General features: G+C 41.3%; 4 protein-coding genes across 4 annotated transcripts; 2 read left to right on the top strand and 2 right to left on the bottom strand.

Moving 5' to 3' along the window:
- Positions 1 to 7,932: 7,932 nt before the first annotated feature.
- J4E92_007037 (uncharacterized protein) lies at positions 7,933 to 9,844 on the bottom strand (the record flags this gene model as incomplete). The annotated part of the gene is made up of 4 exons (XM_051498401.1): positions 7,933 to 9,061; positions 9,111 to 9,475; positions 9,528 to 9,635; positions 9,692 to 9,844. The coding sequence occupies 4 exons, from the start codon at positions 9,842 to 9,844 to the stop codon at positions 7,933 to 7,935; spliced, it is 1,755 nt and encodes a 584-aa protein (XP_051351335.1).
- A 467-nt stretch (positions 9,845 to 10,311) lies between these two features.
- J4E92_007036 (uncharacterized protein) lies at positions 10,312 to 12,055 on the bottom strand (the record flags this gene model as incomplete). Its single annotated transcript, XM_051498400.1, has 4 exons — positions 10,312 to 11,529; positions 11,581 to 11,847; positions 11,896 to 11,990; positions 12,043 to 12,055. 4 exons carry the CDS (start codon positions 12,053 to 12,055, stop codon positions 10,312 to 10,314), a joined length of 1,593 nt encoding a protein of 530 aa, XP_051351334.1.
- A 795-nt stretch (positions 12,056 to 12,850) lies between these two features.
- J4E92_007035 (uncharacterized protein) lies at positions 12,851 to 13,450 on the top strand (the record flags this gene model as incomplete). The annotated part of the gene is made up of 2 exons (XM_051498399.1): positions 12,851 to 12,860; positions 12,960 to 13,450. 2 exons carry the CDS (start codon positions 12,851 to 12,853, stop codon positions 13,448 to 13,450), a joined length of 501 nt encoding a protein of 166 aa, XP_051351333.1.
- A 1,945-nt stretch (positions 13,451 to 15,395) lies between these two features.
- J4E92_007034 (uncharacterized protein) lies at positions 15,396 to 17,736 on the top strand (the record flags this gene model as incomplete). The annotated part of the gene is made up of 2 exons (XM_051498398.1): positions 15,396 to 15,584; positions 15,634 to 17,736. 2 exons carry the CDS (start codon positions 15,396 to 15,398, stop codon positions 17,734 to 17,736), a joined length of 2,292 nt encoding a protein of 763 aa, XP_051351332.1.
- Positions 17,737 to 18,762: the final 1,026 nt, after the last annotated feature.

Below are 18,762 nucleotides of genomic sequence, written 5' to 3'. Positions count from 1 at the left end.
TCTAAGAAGTTAGTTTTAGCCTCTAATTAAGTTCGCGTAGCTAAGTAAAAGTATACCTTTAATAATATAATAGAAAATAGTTCTAAGAAGGTAAGTCTTTTTTATACTAGGCTATTATAAGCTATTCTAACTTATAATAGTATATAGTTTCTCTCTAGGCCTAAGAGATAGAGTCTATAGCGTACTTTTTTTAAAATTAAATAATTATGTAATTATATAATTACGTAATTACGCAATAACGCGTTACTATATTAGACTCTAAAAGTAAACTTAAAAAATCTCTAACATAAGCCTAGATTTATAACTTATAACACTTACACCTATACTACTCTTACTACTAATATAATAGTTAATATACGTAATTATAATAGACTAACTACTTTACATTTATTATATATTACTAATAGCTATCTAGACTATTAACTAGCACTACTAATACCTACTCTATACTATTACGTAACTCTAAAAGGTAACTTAGTAAGCCTACTACTAGTACAAAGCCTAACCTAACCTAAGATACCTATATAATACCTATATAATTACTAGTAACCTATATTTTATGCGCAATTACCTATAAGCCTAATAACTCTAATAGCTATATTACGTAACTACTACTTACTATCTATATTTACTATTACCTACCTATCTATCTATTCTCTATCTATACTAATAAGTCTCTAGCTCTTACTATAGCCTTCTATACACTATATATATACTGTCTTACATAGCTAGTAGAGCGCTACCTACCTCTAGCTAAGAAAAATATTGCCTGCTATAAGCTTAATAAAGTTAAGCTTATCTTAGGTTACTAGCTCTAAACTACCTAGCTTCTTATCTAATATACTAAGCTAATTAAACTATTCTTCTACAATTATTATAACATTATAAGAAAAAGTTATTTAGGTAAGATAGTATATACTTATAATATATAAAGCTATAAGGCGTTGTCTATTAGTAGTAATTACACTTATCTACCTCTTACTATTCTAATAGAAGCTCTTCTTTAGCTCTATTCTTATAGCTATTTACTATAAGTCTTTTATTTTAAAGTCTCTAGAAAGAACTAGAAAGTTAAATAGGCTGCGCGTGTAGCTAGTAAGATTTACTAAAGTAGTACGTTCTATTACGCTAGGTATTATTATTATTATAAGAACTAGAGCCTTAATAGTAAGTATAGAAAAGAAGTTTAGTGTAGAAGGTTCTTTATATTTAGTAGATATATTAGTAGATTCTTAGAAGTTTTAAAGTGCGCAGAGGTATTAAGAAAGATATAGAATAAAGAGAAGTATTCTCTATATACAAAGTTCTTATAATTCTCTCTAGGCTACTATTCTCTATACTATAGTTTACCTACGCGAATATCTTTTTGCATTTTATAGTAGTACTATAATTTAATATTATTTTAGACCTAAAGTTTACCTACACTTAGAAAGCTTCTACGTTAACTTTTAAGAATATTTTAACATTTCTACAGCCTTATAGCTTACCTATTACTACTTCTAAGTCTACCTCTAAGTATACTAGAGAAGCCTCTATTGCTATTACTCTCTATAAGCATATTATTATTATTATTATTATTATTATTAAAGTACTATATCTATAGCAAACGTTATAGAGAGAGTTTTATTAATTATTATAGCTATATATAGTAAGTATAAGATATTTAGAAAATATACCTATATTAAGATTACTATATAGAGTTACTAACTGCGTTTTGTTACTCTACTCTATATTAACACTTTACTATAATAATAGTATATAGTTATTAATTCTAAGAAGGTTTAGCTTAAAAAGATTATATTAGATAAGACTACTAAAATCTATACTCTTAAGAATAGTAGAGTTAATACTATCTAAGATTAGAAGAGTATTTTTACTAAGAAAATTAAAGTAGCTAACGTAATTTATAATAATACTAAGAATAGGTAAAATACCTTATAATAGGCTATTCTAAGTTATTCTAGTAGTATATAGCTTAATTTTAAAGTATTAGGTACTAGTTTAAGTATTTAGTAGTAAATCTAGCAGAAAAGTAGTCTTTAAGTATAATATTTAGAACTCTTAGCTTATTTTAGATTATTCTAACCTATAATAGGCTTTAATAGCTTATTCTCTAGCGTATACTTAGCTTAGTAAGAATTACTAAAGTCTTATAAAATCTATCTTCTAAGTAACTTATAGAAATATAATATTTTATCTTAAAGTCTAAGATCTATAGAAAACTAATAGAAGTAAAGTCTTATAATATAAAATAGATTATAATAATTTATAATAAGTAGTATATAATTATTATAAGAATAGCTAAGGTAAGCTATTAGGCTATAGTACTATTAAATACTATATTAAAAAACCTAAATTAGAAAAAAACTAGTAAAGGTATACTTAGATTTATTCTCTAAGTATTATTTTAACTTATCTCTCTTCTTTTTAGAAAGCTATCTATAGCTTTACTTAAGTTTTTTCTTTTTAAACTAACGTTAGAGCTATATACTCTTATTATTCTAAAACTTCTATAGCGCCTTTACGCTAATCTCTAGTTCTAGTTTCTAAGAGTTCTTCTTATTAGAGTAGCCTTACTATTTAATAAGATACTTCTACTAATTATTCTTATTACGCCTTTAATCTAAGATTTAGTTAATATTATATATATTATTACTAAATCTACGTATAGTGTTAATACTCTATATTAGTAGGTATAATAATTATCTAGTTAGCTTATATAGTTCTAGAAGTAATACGTAAAAGACTAGATAGACTATCTTTAGTTTAAGTATATTAATCTTAAACGTAGATAGGCTAATCTAGACTATTATACGCCTAAAGCCTATATACTTCTAATCTAGCTTTTTCTTTAGCTTAGTAGAATATATATACTAATTAGAGATTAAAACTTAATTCTCTACCTTAAATAGAAAAAGTATCTTTTTCTTATTAGTATATACTTTCTAATAGGCATTAGCTATAATAATCTTTTTCTTATACTTAGCTTATAAGCTAAGTACTTTTATAGTAGTAGAGAGCTCTATAGAGCTTTTCTTATTACTCTAGACTATACTAGGCTAGTCTACTTCTTTTAGATTTATACTATAATAGACTTAAAAGAGAGTTATACTAGTAGTTATATAAATACTATTATTATACGTAAATTTTCTAATAAACATCTATAGAGTCTAGTTATTCTATTCTAGTGTGTAGTAATACTATAAGTACTATTCTAGTATTTAGTTCTACTACTTAGTTTAACTATCTATCTAGAGATAGAATATAGATATAAAAACTTTTCTAGAGTTTAAATAGTATTAAAAAGTATTTTAATACTTTATATTTATTAGTAGGCTTTTATCTAAGATAACCTACTTTAGAACACTATATAAGTAAATAATCTTACGTATCTAGGTCTAGGTAAGGTCTAAGCTATTTTAATTACCTCTTACTAGAATATAATAGGCTATCTTAGTAAGTTTATATATAATAACTAGTATTATATTATAGACTTAGTCTTATATAGTACTAGAAAAGAGCTCTATAATAAAATCTATAGTAGCTTTCTTCTAGAGTTAATCTAGAGAAAGTAGAGATTTTAGTAGGCTATATAGTTTATAGTAAGCTAGTATTATCTTATAGTAGGCTAAGTAATTATAATAATACTTAGTAACGTTCTTTCTTATACTCTTCTAGGTATATTAATATTAAAGCTTTTCTAATATGCGTCTTACTCTAAAATATTTTACTAGTAGGTTATTATAGTACTTTATAAGTACTTTTAACTTACTTTCTATATTAGTAAGCTTTTAGAGGTAACTATAACCTATAATAGGTTCTAATAAGTCTATCTATTCTATATCTAAGTCTAATTCTTCTAAGAAGAATTTACTAGCTTTATTAGAGGTATTCTAATCTTTTATAGACTTTTACTTTTTTAGTTTAGTCTAATTAACTTACTTAAACTTATTAAGCGCTTTACTTAATTTATTTAGTAGTTCTAATCTAGAACTAGACCTTATTAGCGTAGCTATAGCTAAGAAAGCTTTTTTTCTTTTATTAAGAATAATATCTCTTATAGACTATATAAAGGCTTTATTATACTTTTAAGCTAGCTTCTATAACTTAGCTATATAATTAGAGTAGCGTAATAGGCTATTTACTAAATTAGTACTTCTAGAATAATAAATTAAGTTAAAATTATATTGCGTAAGTACTAGGTAAGACTAAACTTAATAATAGTTAAGAGCTTTAGTTTCTATAAACTACTTAAGGTTTATATAATTAGTAAAGATTTTAAAATAAATACTTTTAAAGTAATATTACTAATATTCTAAACTTTTAATAATAGCTAATAGTTCTTAGTTATATATATTATAATTATACTTTACTATAATAAGCTTACGTAAATAGAAGTTAACTAGGTACTAGTTATTTAGCTTAGGTAATTCTATAATATATTAGCTTAGAATACCTAATATTATACCTCTAAATATATTAACTTTAATTTTTATTTTATAATCTCTTTTAAAGTAAGCTAAGATTAGTTTTTTTAAGAAAGAGTTCTTAAGCTTATAAAAAGCTTTTCTAGTAGCTTTACTAATATCTAGAGACTAGCTCTTCTCTCTCTATATAGCGTAGCTACTTCTAGCTACGCCTAGGCTTTTTTAGGTTAAAATAGTTAATAGTAGAGCTAATTTAGAAAAACTAGTAATAAATTAGTAATAGTAGTTTATAAAGCTAATAAATACCTAAATATTATAAACTATATATAGCTTAGGCTAATTCTAGATAGTCTTAATATAGTCTTAGTTAATCTTAATTTTATTAGATATAATAATATAACTAAGGTACTTAGTGCGTTAGATATACTACTTATACTTACTAAGCTTTAAATAAAGCTTAGCCTTACGCAGTCTCTATAAGACTTTCTTAATATATACTTTATATTCTTTAAGAGTATTTAAGAAGATAAGAATATTATTTAGATAGATAATATATAATATATTAATTAAACTAATAAGCGTCTAGTTAATATATATCTAAAACTAGGTAAGTACATTTATAAAGCTAAAAGGTATTATAGTATACTTAAAATAACTATATTAGATATAAAATATAGTTTTCTACTTATCTTCTTTCTAGATATAAATTCTATAGTAAGCCTCTTATATATTTAGCTTAGTATAGTACTTAGCTTACGCTAAGTAGTTTAAAGACTCTATAATTAGAGGTAGTAAGTATCTATTCTTAATTATAATCTTATTTAAGCTATAATAGTTAATATATAGCTTTATAAAGCTATTCTTCTTCTTAATAAAGAGAATAAGTACGCTAGCTAGTAACTTTAAGTGTTTTATCTACTCTTATACTATATACTCTTTTAAGTACTTTCTAAGAAGCTCTAACTTAGTTTAAGAAAGATTATATAATAGTATATATAGTAGATTTATTCTAGGTTCTAAGTTTAGAGCTAGGTTTTGTAAGCTATACTTAGTAATAATTACTAAGTTCTTCTTAGAATAAATATTAATAAACTCTATATATAGTAAAGGTATATTACTTATTTAAGCTAAGAATAGGTTATTTTAATCTACTACGCCTACTAGATAGGTATATATATCTATACTAGAATTACGTATACTCTTTTTAAATAATTAGATATTCTCTACTATAATCTTTTAAAAAAAGCTAATTTCTTTAGCTTTATTACCTCTAAAAGGTATATACTATAAAGCGTAGTTTAATCTAGAGTTATAGTAATTAATTTATAGTAATTCTAAATATATAGTATATCTATTTAGGTTAGATACTATAAATAGAATATACTACGTCTTTACGTAGCTTTATAAATTAGTAATAGTAACATTTACTTTAGTTATTCTATAGATAGTAAGCTTTCTACTATTAACCTTTTTTATAAGAAAGTTAGATAAAGAATTAATAACTAATTCTTACTTTTTTACTAATATAGTAGAGATAAAGTTTAGTTATAAACTACTATTAATTATTACTTTTTTAGGCTTAGATATCTTAAGAGTAAACTTTACTATTAAGAGTTAGAATAGAGTAGGCTATAAGGCCTTGCGTAGCATTTCTATATTCTTATTCTTCTTATTTAGAGAAATATAGATAGTAAGGTAGAAGATTAATTCTTTTACTTCTAGTTTTTTTCTAACTTAGACTTATTAGCAGACTTATTTATAGTATTAGACTTATTAGCCTTTAGATATTTATTCTTATAATAACTAACTTTACTATATTTATAGTATATAATTTACTTTTCTAATATATTATTATTACTTAAATTACTTTTCTTTAACTTATTCTAGGCTAATCTAGCGCGCTTAGCGTTTTTTAGAAGTCTACTAGTACTCTAAATATTAGATTAATCTTAGGTAAGTTAAGACCTATTCTTCTTAAGTAGTTATAGCTTATTTTTTATAATATAGAACTTTTATTAAAAAATAAAGTTAGTATATTTTTCTACTTATAGAAGTATAGAGCGTTAGTTTATAAAGAGTAAGAGTAAGCTTTTTCTAATATTATTTTATAAAGCTATAGTATACTCTAGTACTTATATATCTAGTATTTAGTCTAATTTAAGTTTTTTTTATAATAGCCTTATATAATCTAAAAAGTCTATAAAATTCTAATTACTATACTATATAGTGCACTTAAAGTAATTATAAGTATATTACTTACGCTCTTATAAAGAACTAAGTAAGTTTAATATAATATACTTAAGATCTACTTATAATAGTATCTAGATAAAGTTCTAGTACTTTTCTAATACTTAATAGATATACTATAAAGTCTTTAATAGCTTAGAGATATATATAGTACTAAAATCTACTTTTTATATCTTTATTATAAAGCTTTATAGTATATAAAAAAAGTATAACTTATAATTTTACTTCTAGTAATTATATTACGCTTAGTTAGTCTTTAAGAATAACTATAAAGGTTTAAGTCTTAGAAAGTTTTTAGTAGAAAAAGCATTCTCTAAGTAAGTTATAAATAGCGCTTTTACGTTCTTTTTAAGAGTAGTTAAGTTACTTATAGTAACTCTAGCGTAAAGATTTTATAACTTAGCTAGCTTAATATACTTTAGTTAGAAAGTTCTCTAAGTATAAAGGCGTTATAGCTTCTAGTTTAAAATAGCCTCTTCTAGAATATTTTAGATCTTATTAGAAGTAAGAATATAATTCTATAGTAATAGTAGTAGAATTAGACTATTACTAATATTATTATCTATCTTAGATATAGAAAGTATTAGCTTATATACTTTCTTTTTAATAGAAGTTAGTACTAATAGACTTATAGCTAATACTACTATATTAGATAGTTTTATATTATTATTAACGTTTATTAGTATATAACTATTACTATAAGTATTATAAGTAGATATTATATAATATAGGCGTATTATAAGGTAAATAATTTAAATATTAAATAAGTAACTACTAATTAATATAGAATGTAAGAGATAGTAAAGTAATAGTATATTATTTAGTAAGAATAGATAAATTATTACTTTTTAGGTAATAATTTCTTAGATCTACTTATACTTGCGCTAGGTTAGGTTACATAATGTTGTCTAACTGTCTAGAACACAGGTTCCTAACAGTAGGATTAGGGATTAAGATAATTGATGTAACTTCATGATATATCTAAAGCTTTGCATTGCTTTCACACGGTTCAGAAGAGGGAGGGTTTATCTGCGACGAGCCTTGCTTTGGTGTTGTACAGATGTCTTTCCAGTGTCATGTGCCAGAACCACGCATGCAGACTTGTAACACAACTTCCAATACATGACTTATGTCAATCGGATTCCATACAAATCTTTCCCTTTTTATCATAAATCGTTTGTATCCAATCCAACGCCAACGCCAATGCTAGCTGAACATGCGATGCTTTTCTCCATCAATCGAGGCTGCGTGATCCAACCTAAACCTCGTTGCTAGGGTACGTTACCTTCTCCGTAGGCATAAACTCCTCCTTAATCGCCCTCATATTGACGAACCTCGCGAGCAAGTTCGCACTACCAGCCTTGTCGTTCGTTCCACTAGCCCTTGATCCACCGAAAGGCTGTTGTCCAACAACTGCACCCGTGCACTTGCAGTTGATGTAGAAGTTACCCGCCGCATCCCTCAGCTTCTCAGACGCGTACTTGATAGTCTCCCGATCCTTTGCGAACACAGCGCCTGTCAACGCGTACTCAGACGTGTCGTCGATCTGCTTGATGATGTTGGCGAAGGCGTTGGGCGCAGCGTCGTCGTAGACGTAGGCTACAAGGACGGGGCCGAAGAGTTCGCGGGATAGAAGGGGGTGGTTGGGGTTCTTAGTACGGTAGATGGTTGGGTGGATGTAGTAGCCCTTGCTGCTGTCGTACTTGCCGCCCACGACAAGCTCGAGCTCGCTGTCGTTCTTGGCTTCGTCGATGACGCCAGACAGCTTCTTGAAGGATGCCTCGTGGATGACGGGGCCGATGAAGTTGGAGAAGTCGGTGGGCTCGCCGATGTTCAGGGCTTCGACTTCACGGACGAGAATCTCTTTGAATTCGGGCCAGGCGGACTCGGGTACGTATAGACGGGAGCAGGCGCTGCACTTTTGACCTTGGTACTCGAATGCACCGCGGACGGTCTGGATAGCTGCGTTGTGGATGTCGGCATCTTTGTGGACGAGATGGAAGTTCTTTCCTCCTGTCTCACCAACAATCCTGGGGTAGCTCTGGTACTTGCCCTCAGCCACACCGTTCGCGATCTTTCCGTATAGTTGACGGAACACCGCTGTGCTACCGGTGTAGTGCAGAGATGCGAATTGCTTGTGGTTCAGGACTTCCTGGGTTACCTCCACAGCATCACCGGGCACCCACTGGATCACGTTTGGTGGAAGGCCGGCCTCGATGAGAATCTGGTAAAGGAGCCAGTTCGAGGCGATCGCAGATGGCGATGGCTTCCAGACGACGACGTTACCCATCAGAGCTGGGGCTGCAGGAAGGTTACCGCCGATGGCTGTGAAGTTGAATGGTGACACGGCATAGACGAAGCCCTCGAGAGGTCGGTACTCAACGCGGCTGTACCTGTTAGTTTCGTTTCCGAGCTATAAACAGATGCTTTACTTGCTTCCAGACTCCTGGCGAGTTGTGCGTGGGCTGGTGTCCGTATGTGTCTTCCGCGTACTTGACGTTGAACCTCAGGAAGTCGCACAGCTCAGCCGCTGAGTCAATCTCGGCCTGCCACGCGTTCTTGCCCTGTCCCACCATGGTCGCAGCCATGATCTCGTATCGGTACTTTGTGGCGACGAGGTCGGCCGCCTTCAGGAACACGGATGCGCGTTCGGCGAAGGGAAGTGCCTCCCATGCTGGCTTAGCAGCTAGGGCTGCGTCTATGGCCTTCTTCACATCGGCTGCGCTGGCATTGGAGTATTTGGCGATAACGTCGGCGTGGGAGGAGGGGTTGTTCTGAGTGAGGATTGAGGAGTTGTTGATCTGAATGGTGTTAGAGTGACACGAGACTTGTATGTGCGTGTGGAAGGCCTACGTATTCTCCTCCTACGGCAAGAGGTACTTGTACTGGTCCTTGCTTCTTCATACGTGCAACCGCATCTTGAAGCTTCTGGCGGTCTACCGAGCCTTTGGCATAATGTTGCTATAATTTTGAGTCAGCAAATTGATTCTGAACATATACATCGTCTCTTATCTTACGTTAGGCTCGTTGTTGATAGTAGGAATCTTGAAGTTTGCGAGCGTCCCCGCATACCGTCTCGATGCGATCTGCGCGCCAGCATAGGCTGCGGGCAGCGCATTCAAAGTCTTGGAAGCAGAGCGCAGAGGCTGGAGACCCTTTGAAGAACCCATCGTGTGTGTGATGATAAATTTGACTGACCAAAAATCTAAAGGAACGCGTCGTTATGTATCTTGAGCTATGGAGCTTGACGTGATGGAGCTCTCGGTTTCCGTCGGCTCTCACCCCAAAGTGTGGGGCGGCGAAACCTACCTATGGGAGCGAACATATCGCCGAACACTCCCATCGGTGTGGGGTTGCAGCTTGGAGAGAACTTTTTCGCTTGTACTATGGTACGATGCGGATCCGATATCGCAGAAACTGATTCGGTCAGTAGCGGTACACGATCCACATACGCTCATCGCAAGGCTTGCATCGGAAGGCTCTAAAACGTCTAGGGTCAGGAATGCAATATCGTTTGAAGAACATGTATCATTGCTAGGCCCGATGTTTAGTCGGAGCTTTTCCTATGTGCGAGTCAAGTACACTAGCACTATAGCCTTACGAACGCCGTTTCGCCATAACAGTCAACACAAGCTGCCTACTCCTCCATAGCCTCTGGTATCGCCGTATCATTTGAATCATCACCCCATAGACCATCAAGCTTGAACTCCGCAGCCCATTCCTTGACGATCTCCTTCTGATCGCCAACGAGTCCGCCCTTCGTAGCTGGTGCAGTCTTGGTGGTATCAGGCTCCGCAGGGGTGTACTTGGGAGGGCTGGTCCATCCTTGAATGCGACCATCTCTCCAGTCGACGATGACGGTTTGTGCCGCGGCGTGCATGTTGGGTACACCGCCCTTGCCCAGACGGCCTCTTTTCCTTGCTACTTGAACCAAGAAGTCGGTCGTCCTGTCGTTGCCCACAGCGTGTAGGGGAGGTAGATCGTAGACTGCCATCAATTTCGAGAAAAGCTCTTCCGAGGATGACAGTCTTTTGATGAGCAGACTGACAGCGGGAACAGGGTCATCAATCTCTTTTGGGGGTACAGCGTTTAGCAAAATCAGGCGCGCCTTTTGTTGTACCTTGCTGTCCTTCGATCCTTCGGTGTTGGGGAAAACGATACCAGGCGAGTCGATGAGTTTCAATTTGTTGTCAATCTTAACTTCACGCAAACTGGTGGTAACTCCCGCCTCAGCACCGGTAGGACATCCAGCAGCCTTGCCGCCTACTCTCGATGTCAAGGCATTGATGACGGACGATTTGCCAACGTTGGGAAATCCAATAATTCCGACGTGGACTGCGCGCTTCAACTGACGGGACTCAGCGAAGGTCTTGAGAGCCTTGAAGAGTGTCTCGGATGTTCCCTTGATTGAGAGGTCCTTGTGCTCGAAGGTTTGCGCGTTAGGCGCAGATTTTGACGCACGTAGAGGAAGAGTAGGGAATGAGCGACGTAGGTGAATCAACCATGCGCGTAGTACCGGCGGTGGGACCAAGTCGATCTTGTTGAGGATGAATATCAAGCGCTTGCTTGAACGGTCGGCTGCCATGACGGCCTGCTCCACCTCTTTCGATCGTGTTCCCATTGGGTCGCGAGCATCGAGCACGTACAGAACAACATCCGCGGCGTCGACAACCTGCTTGTATATCTTGTCGAACTGTTTTCTTGACGCATCTTTGCGGACCCTGACGGTATCATCGTCATCCGACTCGTCGTCATCGCTGTCTTCCATGGCGTCTGGGTCGTCGTTCTTCTCGAATTCTGCGGCGCGCGCTTTGGCAGAAGCTAGGAGAGCTGCCATGGGGTTGAACTTGTTGTCCTGCATGACATTAGTACGGTCGCGCATCGTATACTAGCCACTTAGACTTACCACCTGCATCGAATCCTCGTCTTCGCTGTCGTCGGCAAGTAGTTCATCGCCTTCAGCATCGAATTGCTCAAACTCTTCGTCATCCTCCATGACATCCTCGGCGGTTGCGCCCTTCTGTTGTTGCTCCTTCGCTAGCTGGCGTCGGCGTGCATTGTCCTCTTCCTTCCTCCTGCGCTGCTCCTCCACTTCTGCGAGAATCTTGTCTTTGTAGGGAAACAGGTTGGGAATGCCGGGTTCCTTCTTGGTCTTGGAGCGCCATGTTGGGTCCTATATGCGTCAGAATGCGAGCGCTGTAGTCGCGCATGATGACAGTACCTTCTTGGCAAGCTTCTTCGCCTTCTTCTGCTTCGCCGCTGAAGCCTTCTCGATCTTGTGCCTTAACCGCACGGGTACGCGCTTCGACTTTGGCTCTACAATGATCGTTAGTTCTATAACGGGGCTGTATTCCGTGAGAAGCCTTACTTCCGACCTTCATGTTGACTTGTTGGCGTGGTGTATGTTATCGCAATCGTCTACAGAAAAGTTCTAGGCGATCCAGAAAAAGTTCGGCACGTGAAAAGTTCTGCCGCTTGTGTCCGCCTAGCTAGCTTTAGCCCCACCCCCGCGGCACTGGCCATACCCAACTCTCACGCTCTCCAACAACACAAATGGAAATAGATCCATCTTTACCCTCTATCCATCTTCTAGAACGTCAAATTGAGACCAGGCGTCCCGGCCGTATGTCCAGCGTCGGGACTAGCATCTTTTAGTTGCCGTCATCATGATTGGCTGCATCATCGGCAGTTGTCGGATCCGATACCGGAACGAGTTAGCGCGATAACGTATTCTCTTTCCCACCAGGTGTACATCTACAATAGTCCGCTCGGGTACTTCACTGTATCATTGCGACATCTTGACCTTGTTGACTGAGAACCAGCTCATCGCATCTCTAACTTCAGACCATGACTGTATCAGAGCCTTCCTTCTCGGCACCTGCCAAAACAATACCCTTCCATGGCTTGGTAAGAAGCACGCTCACTTGCATCACAAACTGATACTAATATCTCATCGCCTGCAGCTCTTTGATATGGAGTGCGTGATACTCATTGAAAGCATCTCACAAGTCAGCTAATATAGGTAGTGGGACTATCATCGATTCCACAGAGGCCATTGTGAAGCATTGGCACAAGTAAGTAACAGCCGAGAATGTTCACGTCTCGAAGCTTACATGTCTGTATCAGGATTGGGAAAGAGATAGGTGTCGATCCTAATGTCATCCTCGCTTCATCACATGGTCGAAGGTCGATCGACGTCCTTCGGATCTATGAGCCAAAGCTCGCAAATGAGGAGTGTAAGTGCCATATCTTCATTTTGACAAAAGCATGCATCTGACAGATAAGATATCTCCCAAGCAGAGGGGTTGATTCCGAAAGAATTCGGACAAGACGCCATTGAGATTCCCGGTTCACGAGCTCTGTTGGACAAGCTCGAAGAGCACCTTGTTCCATGGTCTATCGTTACCTCGGGCACGCGACCTCTTGTGCAAGGCTGGCTCGATGTCATGAAGCTGGCGCACCCCAAGAATCTCGTAACGGCAGAAGATGTGCCCAACGGCAAGCCAGACCCGGCGCCCTACCAGATGGGTGCAAAGAAGCTGGGGCTCCAAGAAAACAAATCTTCCATCATTGTCTTCGAAGATGCGCCTGCAGGCGTCAAGTCTGGAAAGGCAGCAGGGTTCGTCGTAGTGGGACTTTACACCACACATACGCTAGAACAGCTGATAGAAGCTGGCGCAGATTACATTGTCAAGGACATGCGCAGTGTCACGCTGACATCATGGGACAAAGCAACAGGGCAAGGAGACATACAGATCGCAGATGCCTTAGTCTAAGCGAAGAGAATCAACACCGACGGTTACCTTACTCGTCTTTGTGTGGGCGATTCAGTATTTTGCCAGGATCGTGAGCCTGCTTACTCGACATTTTCAGGTTTACTGCAAGCTCAGTTTACATCGGTGACTGAGCTGCAGTCAGACGGTTGAAGCTTACGATAAGCCGTAGATTGGATGGAAGATGAGGTCGGAGACCGATTGTGCGGCGAAGCAACAATGTTTGGAGGTTGAAATCTACTTCATGCGTGCACAGCCTCGCGACCCTTAAACAGCATGCAGGAGTGTCGCTTGGAGTGCTAGCCTTGTTCGACTCGCCGTATCATCCTCCCTGTACGGGAATCACGGAATGCAGCGCATCGCATGAAATACTCCATTTCGAGCAGTCTGCGCCCCATCGAACTGTTTTCTGGAAAGACGACGGCACCACAAGCTACTGCAGTCGAAGACGTCAGCTGGGCGTGCCGTCTCTGTGGTGCGACACGAAAGCTGGCGTAGCAGACTCGCAAAGAAGACTAAGTTCAGACGGGTTGGCGAGGACGTCTGATAGTCGGCAGGGTGCAGCGCATGATAGGGACGCCCTTGCAGCACGAGGTTTTTTGGTTTGGGCCAGCGGGTCCCCCAGCTGGGGGCGCACTGAGTCTTCCGAGCTAGGCTGGGATTATCCGTCGCCCAAGTCAGTCAACACACGAAGTTTGTAGGACAAGCTGGGGCCAATTTGAGTTTCGCAGGTGGTACGGAAGCCCCTTTGCTGCAAGGTACGCTCAGGAACCGTCGATATGTTGCCAAAACATGTGCGCCGACTTCCGAGCCAGCAGATCAGCGGCGCGATATGCCCCTTGGCCATGCGCCCGGGGGGCATCTCGTCACACAGATGGTCGACTCGGACCGGAAGCGGTTACTGACAAAGAGCTACTCGGCGAGTCGTGAGAGGCACAGGATGTCGGCACGACGGCGAGCGCAATGTTGACGCCATCAGCTCAAAGCAGCGCTCGAGCCCGTTGCCCACGTTGAAGCCATGCCGGCGCCGACGGTGACTAGACATTTGACGTGGAACGTGGTTGAGCAGGCAGGCTGCGTTGGCATTAACATGCACTCTCACACGCTCATGTATATTCTCCGAACGGGGGAAGGCCCAAGCTGCAGCACCATCCATCGCCTTCAAATCAGTGGGACATGTCTCCCGCCCGAGGGCGGATCACAGCCGCCGCCGCAGCTCGCTCCACGGCCGGACCAATTGGCGTGAGGCAGGAGAGTGCCCCTGGGCGCGCTTCACGATTGCGCGCCGGGGTTGGGCGTGCCGGCCAGTGCTGTGAGTCTATGTGTATGCGAGCGTGTGGCCGCCCTCCACGGAGCACGAGGGCGAGCAGGTGCAAGAAACAGAAGATCGAATCATCCGGTGCGTCTTCTCCAGGATTCAGGTGTGCTGAGCGGAGACGACGAGTGTCACGAAACTATTTTTGTGCCGGAGCAGCATAATGCATGCTGGGGGGTTCAGTGGCTTAGCAAGTTAGCACCTCCGACCAACCAAGCGGCACCTGGGCAGCCAACAACCTGATCGCTCCTCCTGCTCTTCTTCTCCGTCGTCGTTCGCTTCGTGCCTTTCCCTACCGCGCCCTCGCGCTGAATACCCTCGTTTTTCTATTGTAGATATAGAGTCTACTGCTGTTGTTTTCGCTCCCCTTCGTAATCGTCGCTCGCTACCATTACTGGCATCTTCCCTCGACACATATCTATCCCAGCGCCGACCCGTCTCGGTGCATCCCGTGCATCCGTGCTCTACGCATTATCGCCCATCACCAGCGCCCCAGATTCCGCCGTCCACAGCTGCACCCACCTGTCACTACCCGAACGCGCCCACGCCGACGACTTTATTGCAGCCCTCGTCGCCCTTGACACTGCGCCCCTCTGAAGCCGCTCTGCCTGTATTGCCGCTGTGCGCGCCGCCATGGATTCTAGCGGGGCCTCGACGACGGCACCCTCTGCCCCCAAGCAGCCTGGCAGCGATGTCAAACCCCGCCTCACCAAGGACCAGCACGACATCCTCGAGCAGCACTTCCTGGCGCAGCACAAGCCCAGTACCAATGTAAAGAAGGAGTTCGCGACGCGCCTCGGCGTGCCACTGGACAAGATCAACGCAAGTGTCCTGTCATGATGTATGCCGTGCGTCGCTAACACGACTGCAGAACTGGTTCCAGAACCGCAGAGCCAAAGTCAAGCAGGACCGCAAGAAGCTAATGAACCAGTACAACATGACTATGAGCCTTCCGTTCGGACACCAGCACGTGCCCGTCATGTCTAACCACTACGCGCACCCGCAAGAGCAGCAACATCCGCATATGCTCATGCAGCCGGACTACTATCCGAACGCTGACATCAGCCCTGCAACGCTTCCTGTACAAACGGGCGAGGGACCATCAGCCCTCGACCTGGGCCCTCAGCTCATACTGCAGCACCCGCACCAGCACCAGCACCAACAGCATCAACAGCAGCAGCAACAACAATACGACATGCAAAACGCCCTCCACGCAGTCCCGGAGCCCGACCGTTCCGCCTCGTACCGCTCCAACGACCTCATGCACTCAATCATGGCTGCGACTAACGGTGCCTACATGCACAACAGTGGCATAGGTCTTAATGCGCAAGAGCAAGACTTCTCTTACGACAACAACGGTGTCAACGGGCTGCCCAATGCGTACTCTAGCGACCTAGGCGCCTTTTCGGTTCCCGCGTCCATGCCCAGCGACATCGCACCTTCACACCCAGAATTCGACAACTTCGCCGACTTCCAGATAGACTACTCGGCACTTGCTGCGACCAACACCACCAACTCTACATCTGCAGAAGCTCAGCAAAGTACAGGATCCATCTCGTCGGACGCGTCCCCATACAATGGCACCCAGTCATCTGGCACCACGCAATCGCCAAATGGACCTACACCTCCCTCCATCGCCTCTTTGAACTCGGTCTACACCGGCTGGACAGAGGATCCCTCGCAAATGGCACAGCCCAAGCAGGTCGAGGAACCAGAGGATCAATTCGCACCATACAGTCTTGCTCAGGCATCAGCCTCCGAACAGACGCTTCCATTCTGGCCCCAAGATGGCTCAAACCAAATGTACCCGCAGTCGAACTTCTACCAACAGCCAAACTCGTCTGCACACGCCATCCTCACTTCACCGGAACAAGCACGGAAGCTCAGTGCTGCGCCCTCTGATCTCGACATTCCACTGCACTTCCGCGAGGATGCGTTTGCCCGAAGAAACTCTTCAAGCAGCAATCTGGCCAACAACATGGACGCGATCCATATCCGAAACGGTACTCCGGAGGGCTTCCAACAATCAGATCAGCATTCGAGCATCGCTGCGAGAAGACAGAAGCGTCCAGTCAACCTGAACTCCAGCGCAATGAGGAGCGCCTCGTATTCTGCCCCCATGCCATCACCAGGAGGCAACAACGACAAAGTCATCCGCCGAATTCGATCAACTGGAATTGCGAATGCTGGAGGTCGTGTCCAAAAGTCGCAGCCAGGTTCAGCACAACGCTCACCTATGGCTATGAGCTTCTCGGATGCTGCTGCGTCGCCCAAGTTCGCACGAACGTTCTCGACTTCGAGCACCACCACAATTGGACAAGGCGGTAGTCTAGCACCACCAACTCCTCTGACACCACAAGATTTCGGTAACTATTGGGGTGGTGCTGCTGTGATAAGACCGCATTCTGCGATGCCGGATCACAACAGCCCAGAGAGCATGCACGCGAACTGGTCCAACGACCAATCTGGAAATGTGATTGCGAAGAGCACTTCACCGCCATCTTCGTCCATGGATTTGCAATCGCGCTTTGTAAACGACGCTTTGTACCGCGACACACCTCCGCAGTCAGCACCAGCGACACAGCAGCACTTCCCTCGAACATCATACATGCAGCAACCCCAGATGCGTGCAGCTTTCCATTCCACAACTGATCTTACGATTCAACAACCGAAGCCCTCGCACTTCAGGCGACCATCGCTACCTGACACAGCTCAGACACAAGGCGATGACAGCAATGTCCAGTACATGCAGGGCGGAAACATGTATGATGACTATAAGGACATGTCATTGAGTGGCATCCATCACAACGTTCCCTTCGCGCCCCAAGTCTCCGCCATGCCCGACTTCCTCGTACACCAGTACACACCACCTCAAGGCACGGATCCGCATGGAAACCTCATACGGCGAACGACCGAACCCCAGCCCAAGAGCTACATCTTCGCCAACCAAGGACCAGGGGACTTTAGAGGGTAGTAGCTTCAATCCTGATAGCATGCTTATCGCAACGTTGACCTTCGCTTCTTGACTATACCCGGACTTTTCGTCGATGCGTTTTTATTCTTTGCCAGTCTGTTATGGCGATACGGCATACTCTTTCCACTTTATTTCTTTCACTCTCTCATTCATGGGCACACATGAAAGCATAATCTTAATACGGCACACAATCTTGGATACTATCACGAATTGGCGCAGGGCGTTGCCACCAAGGAGTTAAAAGCGTTTACTTGATCTCACACCCCGGATTCCTTTGTATCTAACGGAGGACTGGATATCACGAAACGTCGTTTTGCTCAGCGTAGTACATTGTTTTTTCCTCTTACTCTGTATGTTTTTCTCATTTGTTCGATGGCTGGGAGGGCATGGTGGCTTCTGTATCTTTGGATATGTCTTGTCTGACGGGAGTCAGCTGGAGTAATGGAATAATGAATCATAGGGACTGGGTGTATTAACACCCCATTAAGTCTAGAAGAATGCAGCTATGCAGACTTGCAAATGGAATCAATATGCTTCGGCATGAGTTCACACCTCTTTGGCTTCGTTGATTTCCGTGCAGTCTAATCTTGACGACTAACCAGACAAGTACATTCTCTACATCAACATCCGCATTCGTGATCCTCATCTCGTTCCCACACGCCCAGCCACATTCCAACCCACGATCCAAAGACCCGGCAATCCCCTTCGCGCAACCTTCCTCTCCCCCGCGGAAACGTCCCTAGCAGTAACCCACACCCCCTCTACCTCGCTACTAGCCGTTCGCATAAACCCGTGACGTTATCGTTATGTCGTTTCCCTTTTTCTACTTCCCTATTTTCCTTTTTCCCGTCGTTCCTTTTGGCGCCTTCTTCCGAGCTGCGCCGCACCAGCCAGCCCCTGAGCCCCTGCATGGCGCGAGCGATGTGGGCTAATTTTCCTTACCCGCGGACGTTGACTGTGGTTTTGAAGAGGCATTACTCAACGGACCAAACTTTTGGAGGGGGGATGCCGTTACTTCGTGACGGG

Source organism: Alternaria infectoria, assembly GCF_024043175.1.
Source record: "Alternaria infectoria strain BMP 0036 chromosome Unknown scaffold_11, whole genome shotgun sequence".
In the NCBI taxonomy this organism is placed as follows: domain Eukaryota; kingdom Fungi; phylum Ascomycota; class Dothideomycetes; order Pleosporales; family Pleosporaceae; genus Alternaria; species Alternaria infectoria.
Note: the sequence above shows the minus strand (reverse complement) of the source record. Positions and strands in the feature narration are given on the sequence as shown.